The 22,705-nt window shown below is 41.5% G+C and overlaps 1 protein-coding gene across 1 annotated transcript; it reads right to left on the bottom strand.

Moving 5' to 3' along the window:
• Nucleotides 1-2,899: 2,899 nt before the first annotated feature.
• On the bottom strand, nucleotides 2,900-20,407 carry LOC134862541 (mothers against decapentaplegic homolog 6-like). Its single transcript, XM_063880526.1, has 4 exons — nucleotides 18,991-20,407; nucleotides 17,595-17,648; nucleotides 16,999-17,076; nucleotides 2,900-3,883 (listed from the first exon to the last, which is right to left on the bottom strand). The coding sequence occupies exons 1-4, from the start codon at nucleotides 19,736-19,738 to the stop codon at nucleotides 3,240-3,242; spliced, it is 1,524 nt and encodes a 507-aa protein (XP_063736596.1). The 5' UTR covers nucleotides 19,739-20,407; the 3' UTR covers nucleotides 2,900-3,239.
• Nucleotides 20,408-22,705: the final 2,298 nt, after the last annotated feature.

Below are 22,705 nucleotides of genomic sequence, written 5' to 3'. Positions count from 1 at the left end.
AATTGAGGCCTTAATCTTTCAATCATTAAGTATTTTTTTCAAACAACAGCCAATTGTTTATTTCTATGTTTTTAAATTACTTAGGACCTGTCTTTCAACATTTTCCTTTGGTTGTGAATACATTAATAAACACTGATGTTCAATCATCAACAAGACACTAAGAAATGTCCGATCTGTCTGCGGTTTCACCCAGTGAGCTCGCTGACAGCGGAGGTATCGATCCTCATGCACTCTGAGCAGCAAAATGACAAAACACCGTCAAGATGATGATGAGGAGACGAGGGAAGAAGAGTGTGGATTTTGAGGTTTGAGTGTTTTTTCTCTGTTGATCACTTGAATTGCTTCAGATTGCTGCACTCATGGGATTCTTCACAGCTGGATTATCATCTGAAACTGTGTGGATTCATTGTGAATTTATTTATTTTGTAAAGTATTCAATTTGTTTATTTGTTATAACTTGATTATACATGTATCTTCTTTTTTCATGGTTTTGGTGTTAGCTGTGAGCTGTGAACTGAGGCAATTGGTTTTTCAAATTCTATAAAGTAAATAAGGCTGATATACATACAGGTTACTTGCCATCCTGGTGTTGTAATAAGTTATCATGATTAAGTGTATTCTAACATATTTAAAAAGACTTAACAAGGATGTAGATATAAAGTATAATTGCTGGTAATGATTTTTGTCTTTTTCTTTTAAAATCTCCTCTTAACACCCCTTTGCTGACCTCAAGTGGCTACCTTGATGTACAGGTGTACTCCAAGACACCATGACATCACTTAGGTAACTTTCAGCCCTTTAAAGGGGCCCAGCATTCTCTAAATTGTGTATTTGAAAATAATAATACAAATAAAAAAGCATTCAGGATTTGCAGTTAAGAAACTAATGACTGTAAACACCTTTGTATGTTCCTTTAAGCAATCTCACTTCTTGTTTGTAGCATAAACTGAAAATGTCTGCCATTAATTACCCATCCCTGATGTATTCATTAACATAATTATAACATCATAATCTGGACAGGGATAATTATACGTTGAAGGGGTGGAGCTCGAAAGCCAGTGGCAGAATTAGCCGGTTTTCTTTCAGTTCACAGTGAGGTCAGCACACACCGCAGCTCCGAAGACGAGGGCCAGAAACCCTTCTCTGCTGCTCGCTGCCTGGGATCTGTTTTACTGTCTCCTTGACTCTGAATCCTGACAAAGGAAAACAATTAAGACAGGAGACTGGACAGGGGTGTTTTCAGATGGGAAAACCAAAAGAGAGAAGGAAGAGAAACATGTAAGCTTTTTGGACTTCTCCTGCCAGCAGCAACTCTCCCACCCCGATCCCTGCTCTGAATCCTTCCATTGTATCCTAACCACAAATCCCACACTTTGCCTGGAAAAGCAGAATGGAGCCTAGACTGAAATATACATTGGAATTTTCGGGGTGTGTGTGTGTGTGTGTGTGTGTGTGTGTGTGTGTGTGTGTGGGAATGAGCTTTTATAAAGTTGTTATCCATTTCCAGCTGCTATTAAATAACAGTTTTTAAAACTAAGATATACTTCCAATAAACACATTCAACATCAACTTTTGCTCAGACTCAGACGCATTTTAGAAGCCAATCAACCTGTGTACTTGAGCAAGGCACCACACTCCCAACTACTCGCTGACTATGTGGTAGCCCCCTGCCTAATTCCAGGCTTATGGGTATGTAATGAGTGACAACAGTAAGACAGTCAATTTCCCAATGTCGAGTTTGTAGTAGAAGTTTTTCTTCTTCTTCCTCATACTTCATATACTTCCTCAACACTGGAGAGATATTTGAATGTTTTTCATCAGGAGTGCTGCAACTTTGTAATCAACCCTTCTCTAGTTTTACAGCTAAAGTTAATTACAAGTTTCAGAAAGCAGCCTGCAGAGGTTCAGGGTCAAAACAAAAATGCCTGACTGCCTGAGCTGAGTGAGGCGTTGCTGCTATGGATGTTAAACACACGTCAGAAAGATTCTTCTTACTGCTTAGGTTGTTTCTAATACAACTTTCCATAAATAATTGTTATTGAAAGAGTCTAACAGGATGCCATTATGCTGTAAACACAGACACTTCTCCTACCAGAGTCAGTTTGAGTGCCCTGCTGTGGTTTGTTGTGTAATTTCTCAGTTATGCACTGTATTTTCTCACCACTGGCACTGTGACGTGTTTCCAATGCCACTGGTCCCCTTTTAATGCCAAGCAGATAGTTAAAACTTAATAGGTTTACACAGTTTGACACCGACACCCACAATGAAACATTTGAGCATTAAAGGTCTACTTGATTTCCTGATATTTTAATTACATCACACAGGCTTTCACAGTGACCATACGTGAATCAAATGTTATCATGTGACCTAGAGCTGAGTTTCACTTGACAAACCTGTCATATTTTAGTGTGTGATACAGTACCACTGCAACACCAGAAGCACAAGGTTGTGTTGAGCTTTAATTGTACTCTGCATAGTTACTGTATTTACATTCTTTTATTTACTTTACGATATGAGTGATGTTGAGTTGTGCTTTATGCAAATGTAAGCCCTGGAAAATACTGCAGATAGAGACAATTTTGCATATTCTCATTACTGAAAATGACACCGTGTGGTTATTTCATCCACTGCAAAGGAGGCTGGAGATGGCGGTGTTTAAGGAGAGATGGCTATGAGGGGATGGGGACTTGTGAAACGTGTAAGAAGTGGAATCAATTGACCTACAACCTTTAAGTATAAATTAAACAAGTGCCTTGAAGCAATCGTATAAACACTAAAAAAAAAACATCCATGCTGTAACAAAGGATTAGTTTGTTTACTCCAGGACAAAACAGAAAATAGAAAAGTGTTTGTCACTAGCAACTAGTCCATAAAAGCTATTGAGACCATCACAGAAACCTTCATTTAATACAAATATTTTATTGACAATGTGTGTATGGCATACTTTTGACGGAATTGCTAAATCATGAGAACATAAACCAGGTTTGTCTTATTTTGACAAATTTGCAAAATATACACTGAGAAACTGTAATGCATGTAGAACCAAAAGTGCATATTTTTGTTCCTTTTTACTTTGTCCATATACACATTACACTATACATAAATAATTGCATTGTAAAAATGACTCAAGTATTTACATGTATAATATATTTTATATAATATATAAACTTTATATTAAATCTAGGTAGATTACAATAAGGATAATGGGTCAGGAAGCCTCGTGTCAGTCTGTTTGTGTGCTATCTGTGGTTGTTGAGCAGCACCTCCAGCCAGCATGGGCAGGAAGTAATGAACTGTCTGGAGTAGCAGGGGCCCCATCCTTTAGCAAAACTGATGCGAACACTGTGGGGGTCCCAGGGCCCCTCCTGGCACTCAGGCTTCACGCCATGCTGCGCCATCCAGCTGGAGCGCTCATAGTCAAACACTTTGAGAGAGAAGCCCGGCATCACCCTCTTCACACTCAGCCCTCGAGCCCTGGGGGGGTCCAGGGTTGGCGAGTGTACAAAGACTGGGTGCTTGCTGCGATTGTATAGCCACACTCCGTCCGGCTCCCGGCTCAGCACGATGCCGTGTCCGATTTTACTGCGTATCTGTTGCACACCAATGCTGCTGTTGCTATTCCCTCCACTTCCATGGCAGGGGTGTCCATGAAGACCTGACGTGCTGTGGCTGCCCGGGTCCTCGCGGCGGCTGTGGTACGCGTTGGCGTGGAGCTGGCCAAGGCAGAGGCCCGTGCCCTGAGGTAGGTCATAGAAGATGTTGAGCGAGGGCTCGTAGGCTGGATACAGGCGACCAACACGTGTGCGCTGCTCCCAGTAGGCAACACTGCACCAGTGAGAGCGATGTCCGCTGGAAGTCGAGGAGTCGATGGAGGTACCCGTGTCTGAGAGGAAGAGGAGAGGTTGAAGTATTAATATTTGCATTGGTAAAAAAAGACTGCAAGTACTAAGTACTAAGACGTTGCATGTGTATATGTGAGCATAACATGACCCAGCCCTCATCATTTTGGTGCACCTGATGCTTATCGTTAGACCTACAGGACCATAGTTTCAGAATTCAGCAGAACCTAAGCATTCCTTGAACAGAAACATCAAATCTACAATCTACTGTTTTACCTCCAACAGCAGCAAGAAAAATATGGCCTTTATTTCCATTTCACATGACAAAAGTAAATGATTTCAAACCTTTAGTGAGGCTTGCAGGAACTATCTTTCTGCAGCCTGGGTGCGTGTTTATGTGTTTAAAAAGACGCTGTTTACTGATTGGCTGTTAAACAATTCTTAGCTTTTGTTTTTCCCCCACTTAACTTTAGTTATATGGGAATGTAATTTTGAAGAGAGACAGGATTTGTCTTTTCGTGCATGTAACAGTTGCTGTATATACATACTCATAATATATATACGTGTATTCATAAAATCATTTCCATACTCATTAAACCACTCAGTGACCCCGTTTGCTCTGTAGGAAAGCATCTGTGTTCACTGTTTCTTCTCTCATTCGTACAAGTGTTTCCTTCAATCTGTCACTCATCTGAATATTTTGAAAAGGTGGCTAAAACGGCCAACACCAAACAGCCCACTTCCTCCCCTGACATCCCTCATCATGTCCCTCCATAACACTCCTTCAGGTCCTGGGTTAAAGAGGACCAGCAGAGAGGGTAGTGGGGGGGTAGAAAGCATTCAGCTCTCTGTCAACCTAGCGCAAGCCCGTGAACCCTTGACCCCCAAGCCCTCATGCTATCAGCTCACATTAACTCCCACACAGAGTGATGCCATTATTTTGCTCCAGAGACTCTATTGACACAGAGGATTTAAAGACCCATGTGCCTGTGGCCCCATTCCTTTCATATTCCCGCAAGCACCCCCTCTTCATCCACCAGGGGCCAGAATGGCTGCGGCCCTTCTCCCATTAACAAGCAGCTTTTGGGTGAAACCAGGACCGAGATTAGGCTAGGTGTGTTATGTTTGCACAGCCGCCATTTTTGTTTCGGGGGGGATGGGGCAGTAGAGGCGGTGGTAGTGCAGAGAACCTCGGAGGAAGAGATGTGTGTGAGTGTTGTAAGCAAATACAAGCACACATACATACACACACCAGATTATGAGATAGGGCCTCACACATGCACACGTACACACACCAATTGAAGCTTCTGATTCCAAACAGTATGACTATAACTCACACACAAACACACACACACACACACACACACACACACACACACACACACACACACACACACACACACACACACACACACACACACACACACACACACACAAAATTGTACTTCTCATCTGAAGCCCACGTGTGTCATTAGTGAATTCCAGGCTGGCAACTCCTGCGGTCTGGAGTTTTTACAGCGCTCGAATAAGAGAGCAGGCTGCTCAGCTAGCAGGATCTTTCTCTTTCTCTCACTTTATCTCTTTCAAACTCTTTTCACACACACACACACACACACACACACACACACACACACACACACACACACACACACACACACACACACACACACACACACACACACAGAGACACACACTTTTACAAGCCATGCTCTTCCCTGTAATAAGGCAACACAAACATGTCTGGGGAAACACAGGGAGACTTTATGAGCTCACAATCAAATTAATTCCCAAAGAAGACATAAAACAAACTGGGACTTTTTAGGGTATTTTAGACATGGTACACTTTAATTTCCAGCATATAATGAATGATGCTGCACGTAGCATATTATTAAATACTGGCTTTAAAGTTTCTAATGAAACCTGAAGTCAAGAATATGATGCTATTCAATCTTGTTTGCAGTTCATATGGAAGAAACTCTCATCACTAATTGTTGGTATCTTCTATTTTATTTAAAACTTTTTTCTTCTATCTGGTCTTGCATGTAATGCCTTTTTGTCTTTCGTAAAGCATGTTTAATTGTTTTGTTGTTGAAAGGAGCGATGCAAATAAACTTGCAAAACACAGTCTTTAATATGGTAAAGATCCTGCTTGTTTGCTCATTGAAATGTGTTTATCCACTTATGTTTGTAATTATTGTATTGAATGTCATTGTCCACCAACTTTATTTTAGTTTTCCGCTATCTGTAACTGTCCATATATATCCTCAGGGAGCATTGAGGGATGGACAAAAAGTCCATAAAGTAATAAAAAACTGGCTAATATAAATGTGAGCATAATTTCAGATTTAGCCCCACGGTCTTCTGCAGATGAGTGATACGTTGTAAACTCAAAACCAGTTCATCATGATTTCCTCCAGAGTTTGGCAGCGCGAGTGGTACAGCATGTCATGTTTAATGTTTCTGGCACAGTCCTTAGTGTCATCATGCTCAGCCTGGATATCATCCAACTAAAGGTATAATGAGCCATGGGAGAATGACGGGGAGAGCAGAGAGGGAGGGGGACGGAGGAAGGGGAGGGTGGGCAACCAAACTTCATCAATGGAATTTTAAAAGACGGGTTCAAACTGGAGGTTATCAGCATGTTTATGTTCCAGTGGAGGAAGTAGAAAAACCGCGTGTTAGTGTGAGACTGTGTGAATGTGCGTGCCTACATCTGTATGTGAGGGCTGGCAGCGATTACAGCGTGCTGCAAGCGTTTACGCCAACCACCATTTAACAGCTCTGTTTACCAATTAGATAAGTAGCCTTTGTTATTTCATTTCAAAATCACTGTCTCTTAGTGCCAATCTCATGGAAACGCCCTGGTACACAGTTGTTTTTATGGAGGCTTAAACAAAGGTGAGGAGATAGGTGAAAAAATGTCTTGCTGTAATTAAAACACATCCACAAGATACATTTATGGACTGGCTTTGTTTTCTGGACTGATAAAAAGCAATGGCAATCAAAGTTACGGGGTCAATCAGGCAGTTTCCGGCCATCTCCCCAAAGACTGTCGAACCTGGACTTTAAACAATGACAGCAACACACATCTTTCCTCTTTCTTTTCCTTCTCTTGAACAGATATTAAAGAAATGGTAAGACACTTTGGGAAATACCCTTACGCATTCTTGCTGAGATTTAGATGACAAGATTGATACATTTGTGCTTTATCAGTATGATAAATGTAGCCTGAGGAAGCAAATGGTTATCATAGCATAGCTAATCATAATGACAATGCTGGTGGAAACAGTTAACATTTTCACATCATTTTTAAAATTTGTATGAAAAAAAAGTTGGAAACAATCAGGGTTTATGTCCCAGATTATTAGTTGGTGTGGAGTCCCGTTTGCCAGACAACCTAACTGTGATGATAAGATTTCAGGAAGTCCTTAACCTTAACTGCATGCAATCTTGAAATGTTAAATGTACACCTTTTAAATTGTTTGGGGTTTTGCATAAATAAAATAAATAAAAAATAAAATGTTTTAAAGTTGGCTAAAGGCTAGCTGTTTTTCTGTTTCCAGTCTTGATGATATCCTAAGCAAACTAACTGTATATGTAACAACCAAATGGGATCAATGTACTAATTCTGATCTAGAAAAACCAAAGGCATATTTCCCAAAAATGTACAAACTATTTCCTTTAGTTCCCTAACTTTAGGTCTTTCCCTTCAGTCTGAGCAGAGGAGGCTTCCTCCCGCTAAACCTAACCTGCACAGAGAGGAAGAAAGTTAGGGGGGAAAAGGGGGGACGTAGAGGAGTAAAAAAAGAGGGACTGGGTGAAAGAGGGAGCGGGAAAATGAGAGGGAACGAGAGAGAGAGAACCTGCCAAGCATAACCAGCATCCATGGAAAAAATGAAGGGAGAGAAAGAGACTGTGAGAAAGAGAGGGAGGGAGGGAGGGAGACCCTCGTCTTTCATCCAGTGCCAAGGATTAGATTCCCCTCCAGTTATTAGACTCTTCCACTGTGCTGAAAGAAGTGGGTGGGTTGCGGGGAGGGAGTGTAGGGAGGACAGAGGGACGAGAGGGAGGATATTATTCAGCTACTGACCATTGTCGGCTGCCTGTAAGATGCTTTGTTTTGATTCAACTTCCTCAAATTTCCTCTCAGAACTCTAAAAAAGTAGGAATATAACAAAATAAGGAGGAAAAGGAAAACACCCCTCCCTGGCTACAAATGGTAGGTTCTGTGTTGTTTGAGACAACTATCATTACAGGGCAACTTCAATCCAGCAAGCCACATTTAAGCTGGCGTCTCAACTATCTCTACCATCAGAGGACTGCGTTATCGCCAGACATGGGCTTTACAGTCCAACACAACGGGGCTCACAAACACATACAAACAAACACACATTTTGCACACACACACACTCCTTCCTTCTCCCTCTCTTTCCATTGTAAAGTTGATCTTGTGATGAAGCCTGCTGCAGTCTGCAACCAGACATCTTCCTTTGCGTCTGCACAAGAAATACAATCCTCTACACCGATCCATTATTTCATACAAACACACAACCACATTCCTTGAACCTGCAGGTCAACCGAGCCACAGGAAAGTAACTGTGTGTCCCTGTAAAATTCCTGGGAAGACGTGCTCGGAGGTAGTTTGGAAAGCTCCTCCAAGAGGAAGAGAAAAAGCAACCAGTTTCCTGCATTTCTGTTTCTATACTTCAAAGTGCCAGACTACTTAAGCCAAGGAATGCTTCAGGTTTTGCATACATCATTGCTTCCTGGACAAACTTTGCTGTCATGTCTGATATGTGTCATCCACCAAGACACCAAGGTTTGACTGTCCACTGATAACATTTGCAATCTGAATTCAGCTGCATGATTAGAAATTCTCACAGAAATGTGCTTCGGTTAAGATTTTACATTTCCAAGTTACTTTATGTGTTATAATCCACACAAGTGATATTTAAAACTGGCTACTTAAAAAATATAAAGCATTTGCAAACAAACGTGATGTGAGTCCAGCCAGCTTACTGTATAGACTTATTGTTCTGAGTTCAATTCAATCACCTAAAAATACTCTACAAAGTGACATATCCTTTTACAGTCAATCACTTAACTTGATCTCATAGAACATGCACAAAGTTAAGTTAAGTTTACGTCGCTATTGTTCAGATATGGGTTCAGTGGCTCCAGCAAGATAACAGCTCTCATTAATGTAGTCTGGTTTCTTGTCTATGGCGAACAACTTTGCTATTGGAGATGGTGAATCTGCAAGTTCAAATTTATGAATAAGTTGCTCTGACGCTTGTAAAGGGTTGTAAACCGTCCCTTGTCCATACATAAAGATCCACAATGAAACGGATGTAAGCAAACAACTTCTACAACGAAGAAGAACATGACCCTGCTTCTCACTTGATTTACAGTATGACCTCACTCAAATTGACCTGTTGAGTTAAGGATCTCTATCACAAGTTTCAAGTCTTCATCAATACAGCATGACGTTCATTTTGTAAATGATGGTCCCATTTGGAGTAAAACTGAAAATAAAGCTGCGTAGAGCTGCGTAGCTGGCCACATTTACAAAATCAAGGCTTTGATATCATAGTTGACAAACCAATGGGATACCTCACATTCATTATGTCCACTTCTTACATAAAGTAAATTATGGCAACAGAGTGCAAAGAGTAGTTTGAGTTAGTATTCCCACTTGCGAGAACGGTTGATGAGCAGCTAAAATCTATTGTTAAGTTTTTGAGCCAATTTCTTTGTTCTAAATGAGAAAGATCTGAAGCTAAATCAGTTTGAGTAAACACAACTTATTTTGATTGAGTGTTATTGTAAATCATCCCTAATACATAAATAATTTCCTCATTCAAGTTCATTTTCAGGTCAACATTTTCAACAGTTTTTTTGTGCAACTCAACCAGCTAAGCAGGTGAAGGGTGGGACTGAATCCTAAATTATACCTCTACAGTGCATTAAGGTGTCACTGCAGCTACAGCTTGAAGTGATTTATTGTCCTGCACACGCTCTATCTCTTCACTGTTGTTGCACCAGTGTTAGAGGAGATTGTTCGATCGATTGCTGCATTCCTGTTCCTGATGTAATCATGTTCAGTGGTGAAAACAATCACATCAAAGTCTACCCTGGAAATGGCTTTGCTAGATGAGGATGAGATAATCTGTTGACAATTTTTTGATAAGGAAAACATTCATCTTCAGCCTGTTCCATGTTGTTCACTATCAACAATCATAGCGGCTCATTCACAGTTCATGTGGCGTGTGTATAGCCCGAGAAGCCCCTATACATGTGGTTACATCTCCATCAAAAGTTACCTACAGAGGCACCAGAGACACGCACACCCAGGTCTCATGACACTGAGACATACTGTAAGTCAGACAGTTTATGAAGAACGGTTGTATATTGTAGCTTTCAGACTAACTTTCAACAAACATTTGCATAAACAACTTATAGATACATGATTTCAACCTGAATAGAGACACATAAGCAGACGCAGAGAAGCGGAGCTCTGCAGTTGACAGGCCTCCCCTCCCAACACATTCCTGGACAGGCCCTCTTCCTCGACACTTCCTCCCCCCGCTCAGCCAGTCACAGGGGTCAAGTTGACAAGTCTCTCATTGAGCCTCACGTGGTCCATTATACGGCCTTCACTCCTCACAACATAATTACACACATTTATTGGTGTAATAGATTCATTTGCTCCACCAAGGAAATTCCTTCTAAAATGTGCGGGAATGATCTAAATGTGAAAGTCCAGTGATATAGAAAAACAAGAGTGTGGGCTGACAATACAACACAAGATCACTTTACATAACCAAGTCCAGGCCGGACACGCAGATTCTAAGATGATTTAGAAGAGTTACCTCAGAGAATGTGTATAATAACAATACATTGCATGTAAACCTTTCCCACATTTCCCTCATGAAATCTACTTCACGTTGGGAGTGAAGCAACTCAACCTGATGTACTACTGTCTCCAGGAACTCCAGAGAAAAATATTTGTCTCATTAGCAGCTAAAAACTCCTCTACAATCACTAGCTAGTTGCTTACTTTCTCAGTCTTTCATTTAGTGCAGATAAAATGCAATCAATTAAAGATTTGTTTGCAGTGAGCAGCTACCTGGTAGAGATGGAATGACTGTGGGGGACATGAGAATAACGCTAAAGATCATGCTGGAAGTAAAAACAAGCATTGAGCTGACAGATGCTTTAGACCTTTGGGTGTGTCGGGGGGTATAAGTTGGATCATGAAGCTTAAATACTCTTTGTGTTAGTCCGTTTAGTTTCCAATATCATGGGTGAATGCTCAGCACAATCAAACACATTAAATTTATCTCACTAGCAACAGGCGGCTAAATCGCTTGAAAACTCCTCAAAATGTTTCTTCACTCAAATTTGAGTCGTAACTCAGCGCTGCATTCTGCAGCACAGGCGACAGTTTCCTACATTTCTTAGAGTCAGAGAGCCTGTCGACATCTGCAAAGAATCTTTAGGTTCAGCAGCATGGCAGGATTCCATTAAAAGCCAAATTGCTGGTTGGCAAAAACTCTGAGGGAACAACGGAAAGCCACAGCCAGTCCTGTAATTTAAACCTTATTTTAAATTGTGATGGCCTGACAACATGGACTAAAAGCGAGGGGGCGAGGATAAGAGTTAGAAAGATGGAGAGAAAGAGAGCCAAAATGTGTGTACAACAGACAGCAGAGGCTGCAAGGGCAGAAGTAGAATTAACACAAAGACAAAGAAAAGTAAAAGTTGGCCTAAACAGGCGAGGGAAAGAGGAGGGCATGGCAAAAGAAGGGAGCAAGGGAGCAAAGCTGATTTATACAAAATACCGTCTCTACTAGATTATCATAATTGTTTCTGATGTGCAAAAGGTCAAGGGCTCTTGATTCATTGTCAGTCAATATAAAAGGCTCAAGAACATGTTGCATGCTGCAAAAAACCTGCCTCTTTAAACATTTTGTTAACAAAGACATAAAGGAGTGCTGCGTCTACTAAGACGTGAAATGAAATTTATACATGTATGCTTTTGCTTCTTCCTTTTAGATCTGGGTTTGACGTTACACAGTGATATCGTATATCCTTTCCTGTTCAACCTCAGACACCCTTAAATACTTGGAGCACATGTATTTTAAAGGTATGAATGTGGACAGTTTTTGAACATCAATATTTCCTTTCATCTCACTTCTCCCCTTTCCAATTACTTTCAAAAAATCCCTCTATGTCTCTCTTCCTTTCATATGTTTTAACATTTGTGGATCAGCTAATAATAATAATAAAAAGGAACAAACCAACAAACCATCAGCCATTAAGGCAGTTAAGTTTGTTTCATTTAAAACAAATCTGGAATCTAACTCTACTCTACTGTTGCTGTGATTTTTACAGATAATAACAAACTGTGGAATAGAAATAATTTGAATTATTTATTCAATTGTTTTCCCACTAGATTGAGTTGAATGACTCCTGGAGTCACAGGAAGGAGCGTGTGTTGGATGATGGATGTACAAAGGACTTTGACAAGAGAAACAGGGGTTTGCACCCTGAGTCCCGCCTGCGGTAAGAGTTGGGCAACAAATGTACTTTGGTCAAGGTTAAGGGAAGATTGTGGTTTTAGGAAAATGTTGATAATAATGTTGTTTTTCATGATTTAAATCGCTTCAGACTTTTTCTGTATAAGCAGAGACCACAATCATTCCTTAAAAAGTATTGGCATTGACTGAACCAACCATAAAATGTTTAATAATGCATTAGTCAAAATGAATGTACATTGTGTCGCAGGAGCTGCCATTTTGGGGGAAAACAAATAAAATACTTTGACAGTAAACGTTTCACTGTTACATTCGGTAACAACATTTCCTCATTGCTGTTCCACATTAGCTGTATATAAACCAGGAGAAAGGGTTTCAATAACATTGTTAACATTTTGGCAGTCAGCCTAAATGTGAAAAAATTCAAAGACTTCAGAAAAAATTTACCATACTGACATAACAGAGCTCTGAGTGAGTTGTGTGCTGCGTACCCTGCTTGTATAGTGAAAAAAAGCTGTGATGGAAAATATTTGAGGAAATGGCAAACGGTTAATGGGCCAGCACTTGATGTTGAATTCCATAGTCTAATGTGTCTCAGTCAGGCATAAGAGCAAGTGTTGTATGCATGCCAGAAAACAGGCTGGAGGTTCAGGTCACTGAGAGGACCCGTCCAGACTTACAAATTCATTCTCACTGGACAGACGCAGCATCGTATGCATGGCTGTGTACTTTCTGTTTGAGCTAGTTTTCACTTCACAAGACTTCAAAATATTAAAGTTAATTCTACAAAGTCATCTGATTTAATATTCATACGTCCGTGACTCAAGTCTTTACTTGCAAGCCTGAGTAGATGATTTACAAAACCGTGTCCAACCGTGTCAACCTGGACTGACCTGGAAAGCTTCACACTTTCTGAGCTAAACTCACTAAAACAGCACGGTGCAGTCAAACTCTTAAAACTGTCTACCAAGCTTCCAAGAATGTCGGCTCAGCTCCGTGTTTCTTAAGTATTAACGGCGATATGTTCAAACATGTATCAGGTGTCACTCTCCAGTCAGACCCCCTGATCCCCCTCCCACCTCTTTCACTCCGAGACCCTACTCCCCCTCACCTTCCCAATTTCCCAACATTCCTGGGCCGTGCCCCATCAGTCAAAGGGCCAATTCATGGGGTTAATGCTGCAGCGAGTGCAGACAGGGCTTTGAGACAGGATGTTTGGCTGATACCTTGCTCTGCTTAAGCAAACAAGCCACCAAAATATGATTACTGAGGGCAGAGAGGGAGCAGTCTTCTTGTCTTACTTCAGTGCATCCAGGCCATACTAATGTCCACTAAGTATCATTGCCTTACTTGTTTCCACATGTCCGAAAGCCAGAGCCTAATGACAACAAGGTGGACAGACGTTTGACAAGAACAATGATGTCATATGATGTGAGAGCTGACAAGGACATCACTAACTCTTCTGGCATTGTCCTCGCACTCTCTAAAATGCCTTAAAACAAAAAATGGCATCATTCTCATCAGTCTCATTTGTGTTTATAGGAGACTTGAACAACTTATCTTAATCTCATCGAAATACCACATGAACTTGTGCAGCATCACAATAGAATAACACAAGTATCATTGATATACCTTTGAGTGCAGAGAAAATATTTAAACAAATATTAAGTGAAACAATATAGATATTTTATCAAATCAACCCAACACTAGTTCAATTGACTTTCCCTGCATTGAATACACAGAAAAAATATTTAGAAATGTAAATGAAATACCCTTATTGAAGGTAAAATATGTGTTGTAACAGCATTAGAGATTTCGCCGCCTACAAACTGATTCTACAGACATTTGCGAGAGCGATGCTGACACAGACAATCTCCTGATGTGTGCTACACCTATACAAGGGAAACTCCGGACAATGTGTATACCTCATTCGCCAGGTATTGTACGGAGGTCATATGAGAAAATGGCAAATGTTAGCCAATTTTATTGGAAAGAATTTACTATGTTTTTGTCTGTCAATTTATGTCACATCTTTCCATCAAACATCTTTGTCAGTCTGTAGAAGCTGCAGTAGCATTTGGTATTGTGTCTAATACAAGTAATGCTGTAGCACAACAGGGAATGACATACGGAAAGAAAAACTGCAGTCCACAGTAGCGTTGTTAAATACAATAAAATGCAATACAATACAAACAAGCAGAACTTTGACTTCATTCCAGCTAATCGTGTGTGTCCTGATAGAACCCCTATGTGAGTTCTCCGAGACGATCTTATCACCAACTCAGAACTCAGACAGAAATTCCTCCCTTTCTCCCCCTTCTCCCTCTCTCTCACACACGCACGCACGCACGCCCACGCGCACACACACACACACACACACACACACACACACACACACACACACACACACACACACACACACACACACACACACACAAACACAGAAAATAAACAGCTGAATGACACTTTCTGTTGGAGTCACAGAGGTACGGTCCATGAAATATAAGCCTACTAAACCTCCAGCAGACATTTCCCTTTTCAAAGCCTTGCTATTTGCTGCGGTTTAAAGGGAGCGCTAGCTGATCGAATGATAAAGAGGCCAGGGCAAAGGTATGTATGGACCACACCCTGCTGCTGCAGCCTTTTTTGTCCATAAAGCTAGGAAACATATAGGAATAAAACAAAGATGCTGTAGTGCCAGAGCATATGTTCAATGCTTGTATTTGTTCTTAAGAAAACATCACAGGGTTTCAAATATACACCAGAGGATCACCTGCATAAAAAGATTAATTTACGCTCTTGAAAGATCTTACTGACATAAAGGGTTTCTGTTTTGTTTTTTTAAGGCTACGGTCTGTTCTATATACAAGCTTTATGTTCAGCTTATTTCCTATTATTATACCAGCTGTAACTCAAAAGAGAAGTCTTATAATCTGTCAGAGTTGAAGACAAAAGCTCCACGCAGAATACTTGGCCACGTCTGTTTAGTCTCTTTCCTACTCGTGCTCTTGGCCTGAGCTCCAGTTCTTGGCTCCAGCATTCTGGTGTGGGGGGCAGGGGATCAGAGACCACACACACACACACTCACACAAACATACCACATCTTAACAGAAACTGATCTATTTCCACTTATTTCAACAGGCAGACAATAAAGGTATCCTGTCTCTTGTAACCTTGACTGAACAGATGTTTGTTGATTGTGTTTTTAATAATAACATTGTTCTACGTATATATATCATCTGAAAAATCATTGAGAATGGGGCTGATGTTTTGAAACCTAAAAGTGTGAAATGGAGGTCAAAGAGTGTGATTTTAAGTATTAAATATACATGTACATTACTTATCTCAACCCTCTGTTCGATACAAAAACATTATAAACAGGACCGTAATGATATGGACACTGAGGTCATGAGTCATTTTTGAGAATTTATATTCTACATTAAAAAGGTACCAACTGTGGGAAAACCACAAATAAATACAGGTTTAAGCATAAGGTGAGGCTTTAGAACTACTTTTAGGCCTCACTGTTGGGAAATTAAACACCTTAAAGTGTATTTCAAGCAATAAAGTATCTTCTTTTTATATGTAATATCTCATATCTTCTAAGGTTGTTGACGTGTGCATTAGTAGGACTCAAAAAACGATTTTAACTACACAAAAAGTACATTTGTGTGCACCAAGGACAAACAATAAAAAAAAAAAGTCTCACTGGCTGGCAGCAGACTCTTCAGAAATGCTGGTGATGTGATGGCTTACACTACACAGACTTCATAGGTGCCCATTCACCTTTCAACACTGTCCACAAGCGAGTCCGGGGAGGCTTGATCGAGTGGGTTTGTGGGTTTCTTCTAACGCTACAAGGACCTCTCCACCCGACCCCAGCACGTAAACAAATAAAGCTCCAGTTTCATCATCTAGAGGGGGCTGTTTCCTGTCCAAACGCAGCCCTCAGCCCCCCTCTTTCAACATATACACGCACACAAAACTCTACACCTCCGCCTCATCAGAGCTGCTCGGCTCTCCCGCCCCCAAAATGCCAGCCTCTTTCCACTGCTCAATTGCCAAGAGGAATGGAGGGATTTGAGGGAAGAAAGAGGGAAAGAGGGGGATGGGTGGTTGGAGAGGCAAAGGGGATTGGGAGTATGCATGGGGATCTTATTGCAGCTTCATCCCAGTGAAATATTTTGCTCTGGAGAAAGCGTAGGGAGTGAGGGAGAGTCAGAGAAAGAGAGATAGAAAGGCTACACTGCTGTGGCATCTAGATAGCGAGAGACCCCAGACCCCCACCAAGCCCCCCATGCCTTGTTGACAATAGAAGTTCTATATTGTCGAGTTTTTGCTCGTTTTAACAGCCATTGAAAATAAGAAGGAAAGTACAACTTAATAGCTCCAATAAATGTAATGTATCCTTTTATCTGAATATTCAGATTGGATGCATGCTCTTCGGGTTTGCATGCAAGAGTGTGTGCATCTGTCAATGCACAACTCCAAAGTTCCTTCATTTGGGCTTCCAAACTTATTTGTGGGAAAAGTTCACTCAAACTTCAACTCTGCTGAATCAAACATCTGCCTGGTCACAATGTTCATGTTGCTCTGCAGTAGTGAAGCAAGTCACTCACCTGTGTAGTCTCTTGGTGTAGCGTGAGGCGGATAGGAGGTGAGGGGGGGCACAGGTTCAGTGTAAGACAGAGTTGAGTCTGGTGAAAGTAGAAAGCACACAGTAGAAGAGTGAGATATTGATTTAAGTTTCATTTCTGGTGACAAATGTAATGATTAAGCTATTTGTCAAGTTAAGAGGCCAAACCTTTGCTGGCTACAGTTTCATCAAATATGTTTATTTTAAGTTTTATATGACTAAATAAAATGGGAATTTGATTATTTTTTATCAAAAACAAGTTTAAGTTCACCCTGTATCCCTTTGAGAATGACAGAAAGATTAAAGATGAATGAATAGGCATTAGTTGGAAACATACTGTAATGCAGATCCTCAAACTACAGAGCAGACTGTGTGCTGGCACAAACAGAGCCTCCCTATTATAAACTCCAGATGTCAGACACATCAAAACAAAAGATGAGCTCAGGTAAAACTTGACCAATGCTATGACCCTTTTAACACAAGCAGGTTTTCAAAGATAATTTGTGTTTCCAGTCTAAAAATATGATGGTGACGAGCACCCTCTCTTTTACAATGTGGTCGCCATTTTTCCAAACTCACCCAGTGGCTTGTGTTCATCTGAGCGGGACAGAGAGTACGGGGGAGGAGGTGATTCTGAAATACAACACAAGTTAAGGTTAAGTTAAAGGCTGTACGGTCTTCAAAGAGCAACTGATCAAGATCAATAAGTACTAATCATGCTTACTCTTAGCTGCTCAATGATACAACCACAAGTCTTATACAACTGATGTAAACTGAACCTTTTATTAAATTAATGAAAGAAGACTGTAGAGTAAATGTACAGGAAGACTAATTAACTAACCTGATTATGTAGATTGTGGTAATGTAGAAGCTACCTGAAAATACAGGTGCAATCTGAAGTTGCAAGTGTATCATCCCACTGAACATCGTTCTAACTGTGTTTTATTCTTAGAGATTTCAGTTTGATCCTGTGCTTTTCTTATATTTTCATAACGTTTTTAGCCCAAAAGGTTCATCCACACACACAGGATCTCTTCTGTATGAAAGCAGCTTCTGTAAACGTAAAAAGTAATGCTGCTGGGAGAGTCCCTGCAGTCCAAAGTGGACCTGGGTTTGTGGCTGCGGCCCCTTTAAGAGCAGAGCCAGTAATTGCCGGAGTCCTCAGTCAGTCAGATACCCAGCGAGTCAGTCTGGCGCCAGCACTATGCAAACTGTATATTATCGGCACTCCTTCACCTAAATAACAAGAGGAGGACCTCCTTGTCAGAGAAAAAAGAGCCTAAGTGCAACTTGAGAGCGACCTTCAATTGGATGATGTGGGAAGCAGCAAAGTTTTGCGCAAATTTAAATAAATGTGTAATGTGTTTGGAATGTGGAAAGGAAATCAAAGTAATGGTTGACTAAAGTAAAGCTAGAGTCATAAACTGTTGTAAAACTTCAGGGCAGGCACTGAAACACGAGAAGAGTTTAAGTGATATTTATTCTCTTGCATGGCTTTCCAGTGTTGTGCTTCAACAAGATGACGAAAAGTAGGTTACTTGAAAGGTAATAGAATATTAACTTAATGGGTTTTTTCTCATGATTGTGACGTTGTTCTTACTCTTGAATCAACAATGACAACATTGTTCTTGAGCTGCAGGCTAATGACAATCTGATAGAGAAATGATAATCAATTTCATTCTGGTCCAACAATATTTATATTGCATGACATCTATTTAAATTTATGACGCACTTCAATTTGAGAATAATATTACTCTTTGCGAGTTTTGGTCAATAACAGAGGTTTTTGGGGAGTTCCCATCATGAAGACGATATTTAATGTGTGGTTTGCAGGTCAAAATGACAGGATGAAATGGCATACATGTATCGCTATCTAGTGTTGTCACGTATTTTATGAGGGGAAAGGTCTCCTCTAGATCGAGTCAGGGCCTTCTGATTTAAAGCATCCCCACCCCTCCATTGTTGATGACCTTACCTGGCCCACATAAGCGGCTGTAGTGATAGGGGTTGCAGCACACCTTTGCCCCATCCCCTGCGCCGAAGCTCTGGCAGTGGCTGAGCGTTTTGAGGCGGCCTGAGAGCGGCAGGTCGCTCCAGCGGTACACCTTACACAGGAGGTCTTGCGGAGAGATGTGCTGAGCCCCGAGCCGCAGTTCACTGCTCGGCACCATGACACACTCACTGGGTATCACTCCTCTGGTTTCCACAGCCTTCACTAAAGTATCCAGAGATTTCTCCTTGAGTCTTTTCAAAAAAGCATGAGCAGTGCTCGCGAGTTCCTCCTCCAGCCCTGCATGCCTCGGTGCGCACTGACAAGCGCCCCCTCCGTTTTTCCTCGGGGCCCAATACGGGCTCCGAGGTCTGATATCCCATTCCCCAAACAAACAACACGTCACCGTCCTACCGTCGCCCTCCTGTCCCCGCCGAGCGCCTCTGTGCTCCGAGACGCACATGGCCCCCGCAGCACGGTCATCGTCAGGCTGCTCTTCTTCCTCCCTCTCGGGGCTCTCCGTGAGGTCTACAGTCTCACCCGTGAGCCCCGGAGCCGGGTCAGTGTGTGTCACCGACCGCTGCTCGTGTCTGTGGAGCTTTCCTGAGTGTCTGCCACACGGCCCGTCCCGTCCCCCCTCACCTCGTCTGCTTCCATCCCGCCCGTCGCTCTCGGTGACTAGACGGCTTCTCCAGAGTCGCCGTACAAGACCTGCGCGTTTCGACTTGAACATACGACAACTTAGACAGTTTTGGATGTGTCCTGTCGGTCCCGTCCGGGTCTCGGGAGATGCCACATCGATTTACACTCGTAGCACAAGACCGGGGGTTTGTGCACGGTGCGCACAACATGCGCAGCCGGTGGTCGCCGTTTTCTGGCTCCCCAACAGCATTAGAAAGACATCTTCAATCATGCGCTGAGTTAAACATCACTTTACGTCTGGAGAAGGAGACGGCTACACACAGCCACTGCTCGGTGACCAGCTGTCGCCAACTCAATTAAGCCACAACTTTTGCCACCCCTCTCACACAGCGTTCAGCTCCCCAACACTGTGGAGGTCCTGCACACAATCCACAAACCATAGTTAGTCCACTCCAGGAGCTGTATCAGTTTACGTTGACAAACAGAGCAACAGAAACATTAATCCCAAAGTTTTCCAGAGTCTCTCCTTGAGCTTCGTGAACCCCTTGAACCGTAAAATCCTTCCTTCAGCCTGAAATAAACCTTTCGAAATCCCGAAGATTTCTGACGCTGTGGTGAAACAATAATCACGCTGCAGAGTCCCGGGGTTAAGCAGAGATGGTCGGGGACTCCAGTGCCAAACTCCGGGACGGATTCTGTGCTGAGAATTTGTTTTAAAGAGAGCTGGAATTACTCCACTCTCCACTCCCCTGCAAGTCCCTTTCGGACGCACACACACATGTACACACACACACACACACACACACACACACACACACACACACACACACACACACACACACACACACACACACACACACACACACACACACACACACACACACGCACACACGCACACACAAGCTCCTGCACACATATTGCAGTCAAGTTAAAAAGAATGAAAATAAGCTTAAACGACTGTGATTTTCAAAATAAAAGCAAGTTACGTGACCACGGATAGTTTTTAAAGGAAAGTGTCAACAACAGCAAAAAGGTGAAAAGGTGTGTTTTCTTCTGTGGTGATCCAAAAGGCTCACTGCATAAATAACTGCAACATTAAGTCATGTCCAGTTACAGTTATTTTGAAAGAAGCTTTAAGAGTCTATAGGTTTTTTTAATTTATTTATAATTTCCCAACAATTTCCCTATATAATCAGTATTTGCAGTACAATTGTTATCTTATACTTAACACTAAAAAGGAGTTTGCCAATAATCATAATGTGTTTATTACATAATGAGGCCTATTATTAAGGTTTTATTGGAAACTTGTATCATTAAAAACGTTGTCCTTGTTTTTCCTGTACAACTGACTTGATTCATCACACTAAACTAAACTAAATTAAACTTTAAGATATTGATTAATTGGAAGTGTATCATTTGTAGCAAAAGAGACGATTTATTTATACGTGCATAAAATATAAAGAGCTATTAATCAGACAAGTGAACTTCTAAAACTCAAACTTTATTGTTTTATTTTGAAACTGCGATGACTGGCTCTCTGTAATTCTGTGTACATTGACACACACACACACACACACACACACACACACACACACACACACACACACACACACACACACACACACACACACACACACACACACACACACACACACACACACACACACTCTGCCTCTCTCTGCCTCTCTCTGTCTCTCTCTCTCTCGCGGGGCCCCAGAGGAAAGCTCTGGAGCCATTGGTTGATTCCCGCCATCATGTGCCAGTCTAGACACTTTGGCGGCTGGGAGCCGGTTTCAAGTTTCTTAACTCTTAAAGACGCAACATCCTGCTCCGCTCAAACTGGAAACATCCTGCAGAGATGTGATCACAGTGGAAATCACATTGATCACCGGTGAATAGGTAGACAATAATGGATACACTAATACAAAATAATAATAAATGCCTTCATGGCATGTCAAGGTGCAATTGAAGTGCAACAAATTCCCCAAAATGTATGGAAAAAACCCAAAACAATAGCAACAATAATAATAATAATAATAATAATAATAATAATAATAATAATGACAACAACTTGATAATAATACATTATTCTAGGGTGCATATATAGAGTTTATATGATGCAATAAATCATTACTCTTATTTATTCTATTGTAATAAAAAATACAATATTTCTCTGTCAAATGTAATGGAGTAGAACTATTTTGTATTAAATGGAAATACTCAAGCATTAATGACTGACATATAATTGTAAAGAAATTCTTTTTGAGAAACTTCACACATTTACTTTATAATATTTCACTGGAAAATATGTGTTTTTTTTAAACCACTGCTATATGTTTGGACTTACGAGCTCCTTAAGTTAGTGAAAACTTAATAAAATACATTTTGAAAGATATTGTTTACCCGATGAGTGCACATCATTTTCATTGTTGAACACATTTTTTGCCTTCAAATACCTTGTTACTTTGCAGTAATGTTGCATCTATCATTAATAGGCAGAGGAGGCCCAGCTGCCAATATTATATAATAACTGTACCCACAGTGAAGTAGGGGGACCTATTAAACATTAAGTGCAAAGAGCCCAGGGAGTGGAGGGGGGTAATCTGGGGGTTAGGGAACCCCCAATTGGCATCACGCCAGTCCTCCCACCACCGGTCCCCTTGCCAATGTAACAACCTCCACCACTGCTCAAAATACTGGCATTTTAACAACTCCACAAATGCCAGTTCAAGTGCATGTTACAGCCTTGGGATCATTCTTTCTGGTGGGTGACAGTTCACACATCATATCAGGCGAGTTAACCCTGCAAGTCAGTGCCATGTCCAGTTACAGTGTGTGTGCTGTGTGTCAGGAACAGTGAGCCCAAGCTACTGGGGTGTGTGGGGGACGACAGGGCAGGCTGGAGATGTGGGAATCGAGTTACAACGAAAGAGGGAGTGAGTTGGGGAAGAAGAGGAGAGCTGTGTGTGTGTGTGTGTGTGTGTGTGTGTGTGTGTGTGTGTGTGTGTGTGTGTGTGTGTGTGTGTGTGTGTGTGTGTGTGTGTGTGTGTGTGTGTGT

Source organism: Eleginops maclovinus, chromosome 4, assembly GCF_036324505.1.
Source record: "Eleginops maclovinus isolate JMC-PN-2008 ecotype Puerto Natales chromosome 4, JC_Emac_rtc_rv5, whole genome shotgun sequence".
NCBI classification, from domain to species: Eukaryota; Metazoa; Chordata; class Actinopteri; order Perciformes; family Eleginopidae; genus Eleginops; species Eleginops maclovinus.
This window is presented reverse-complemented; position numbering and strand designations above follow the sequence as displayed.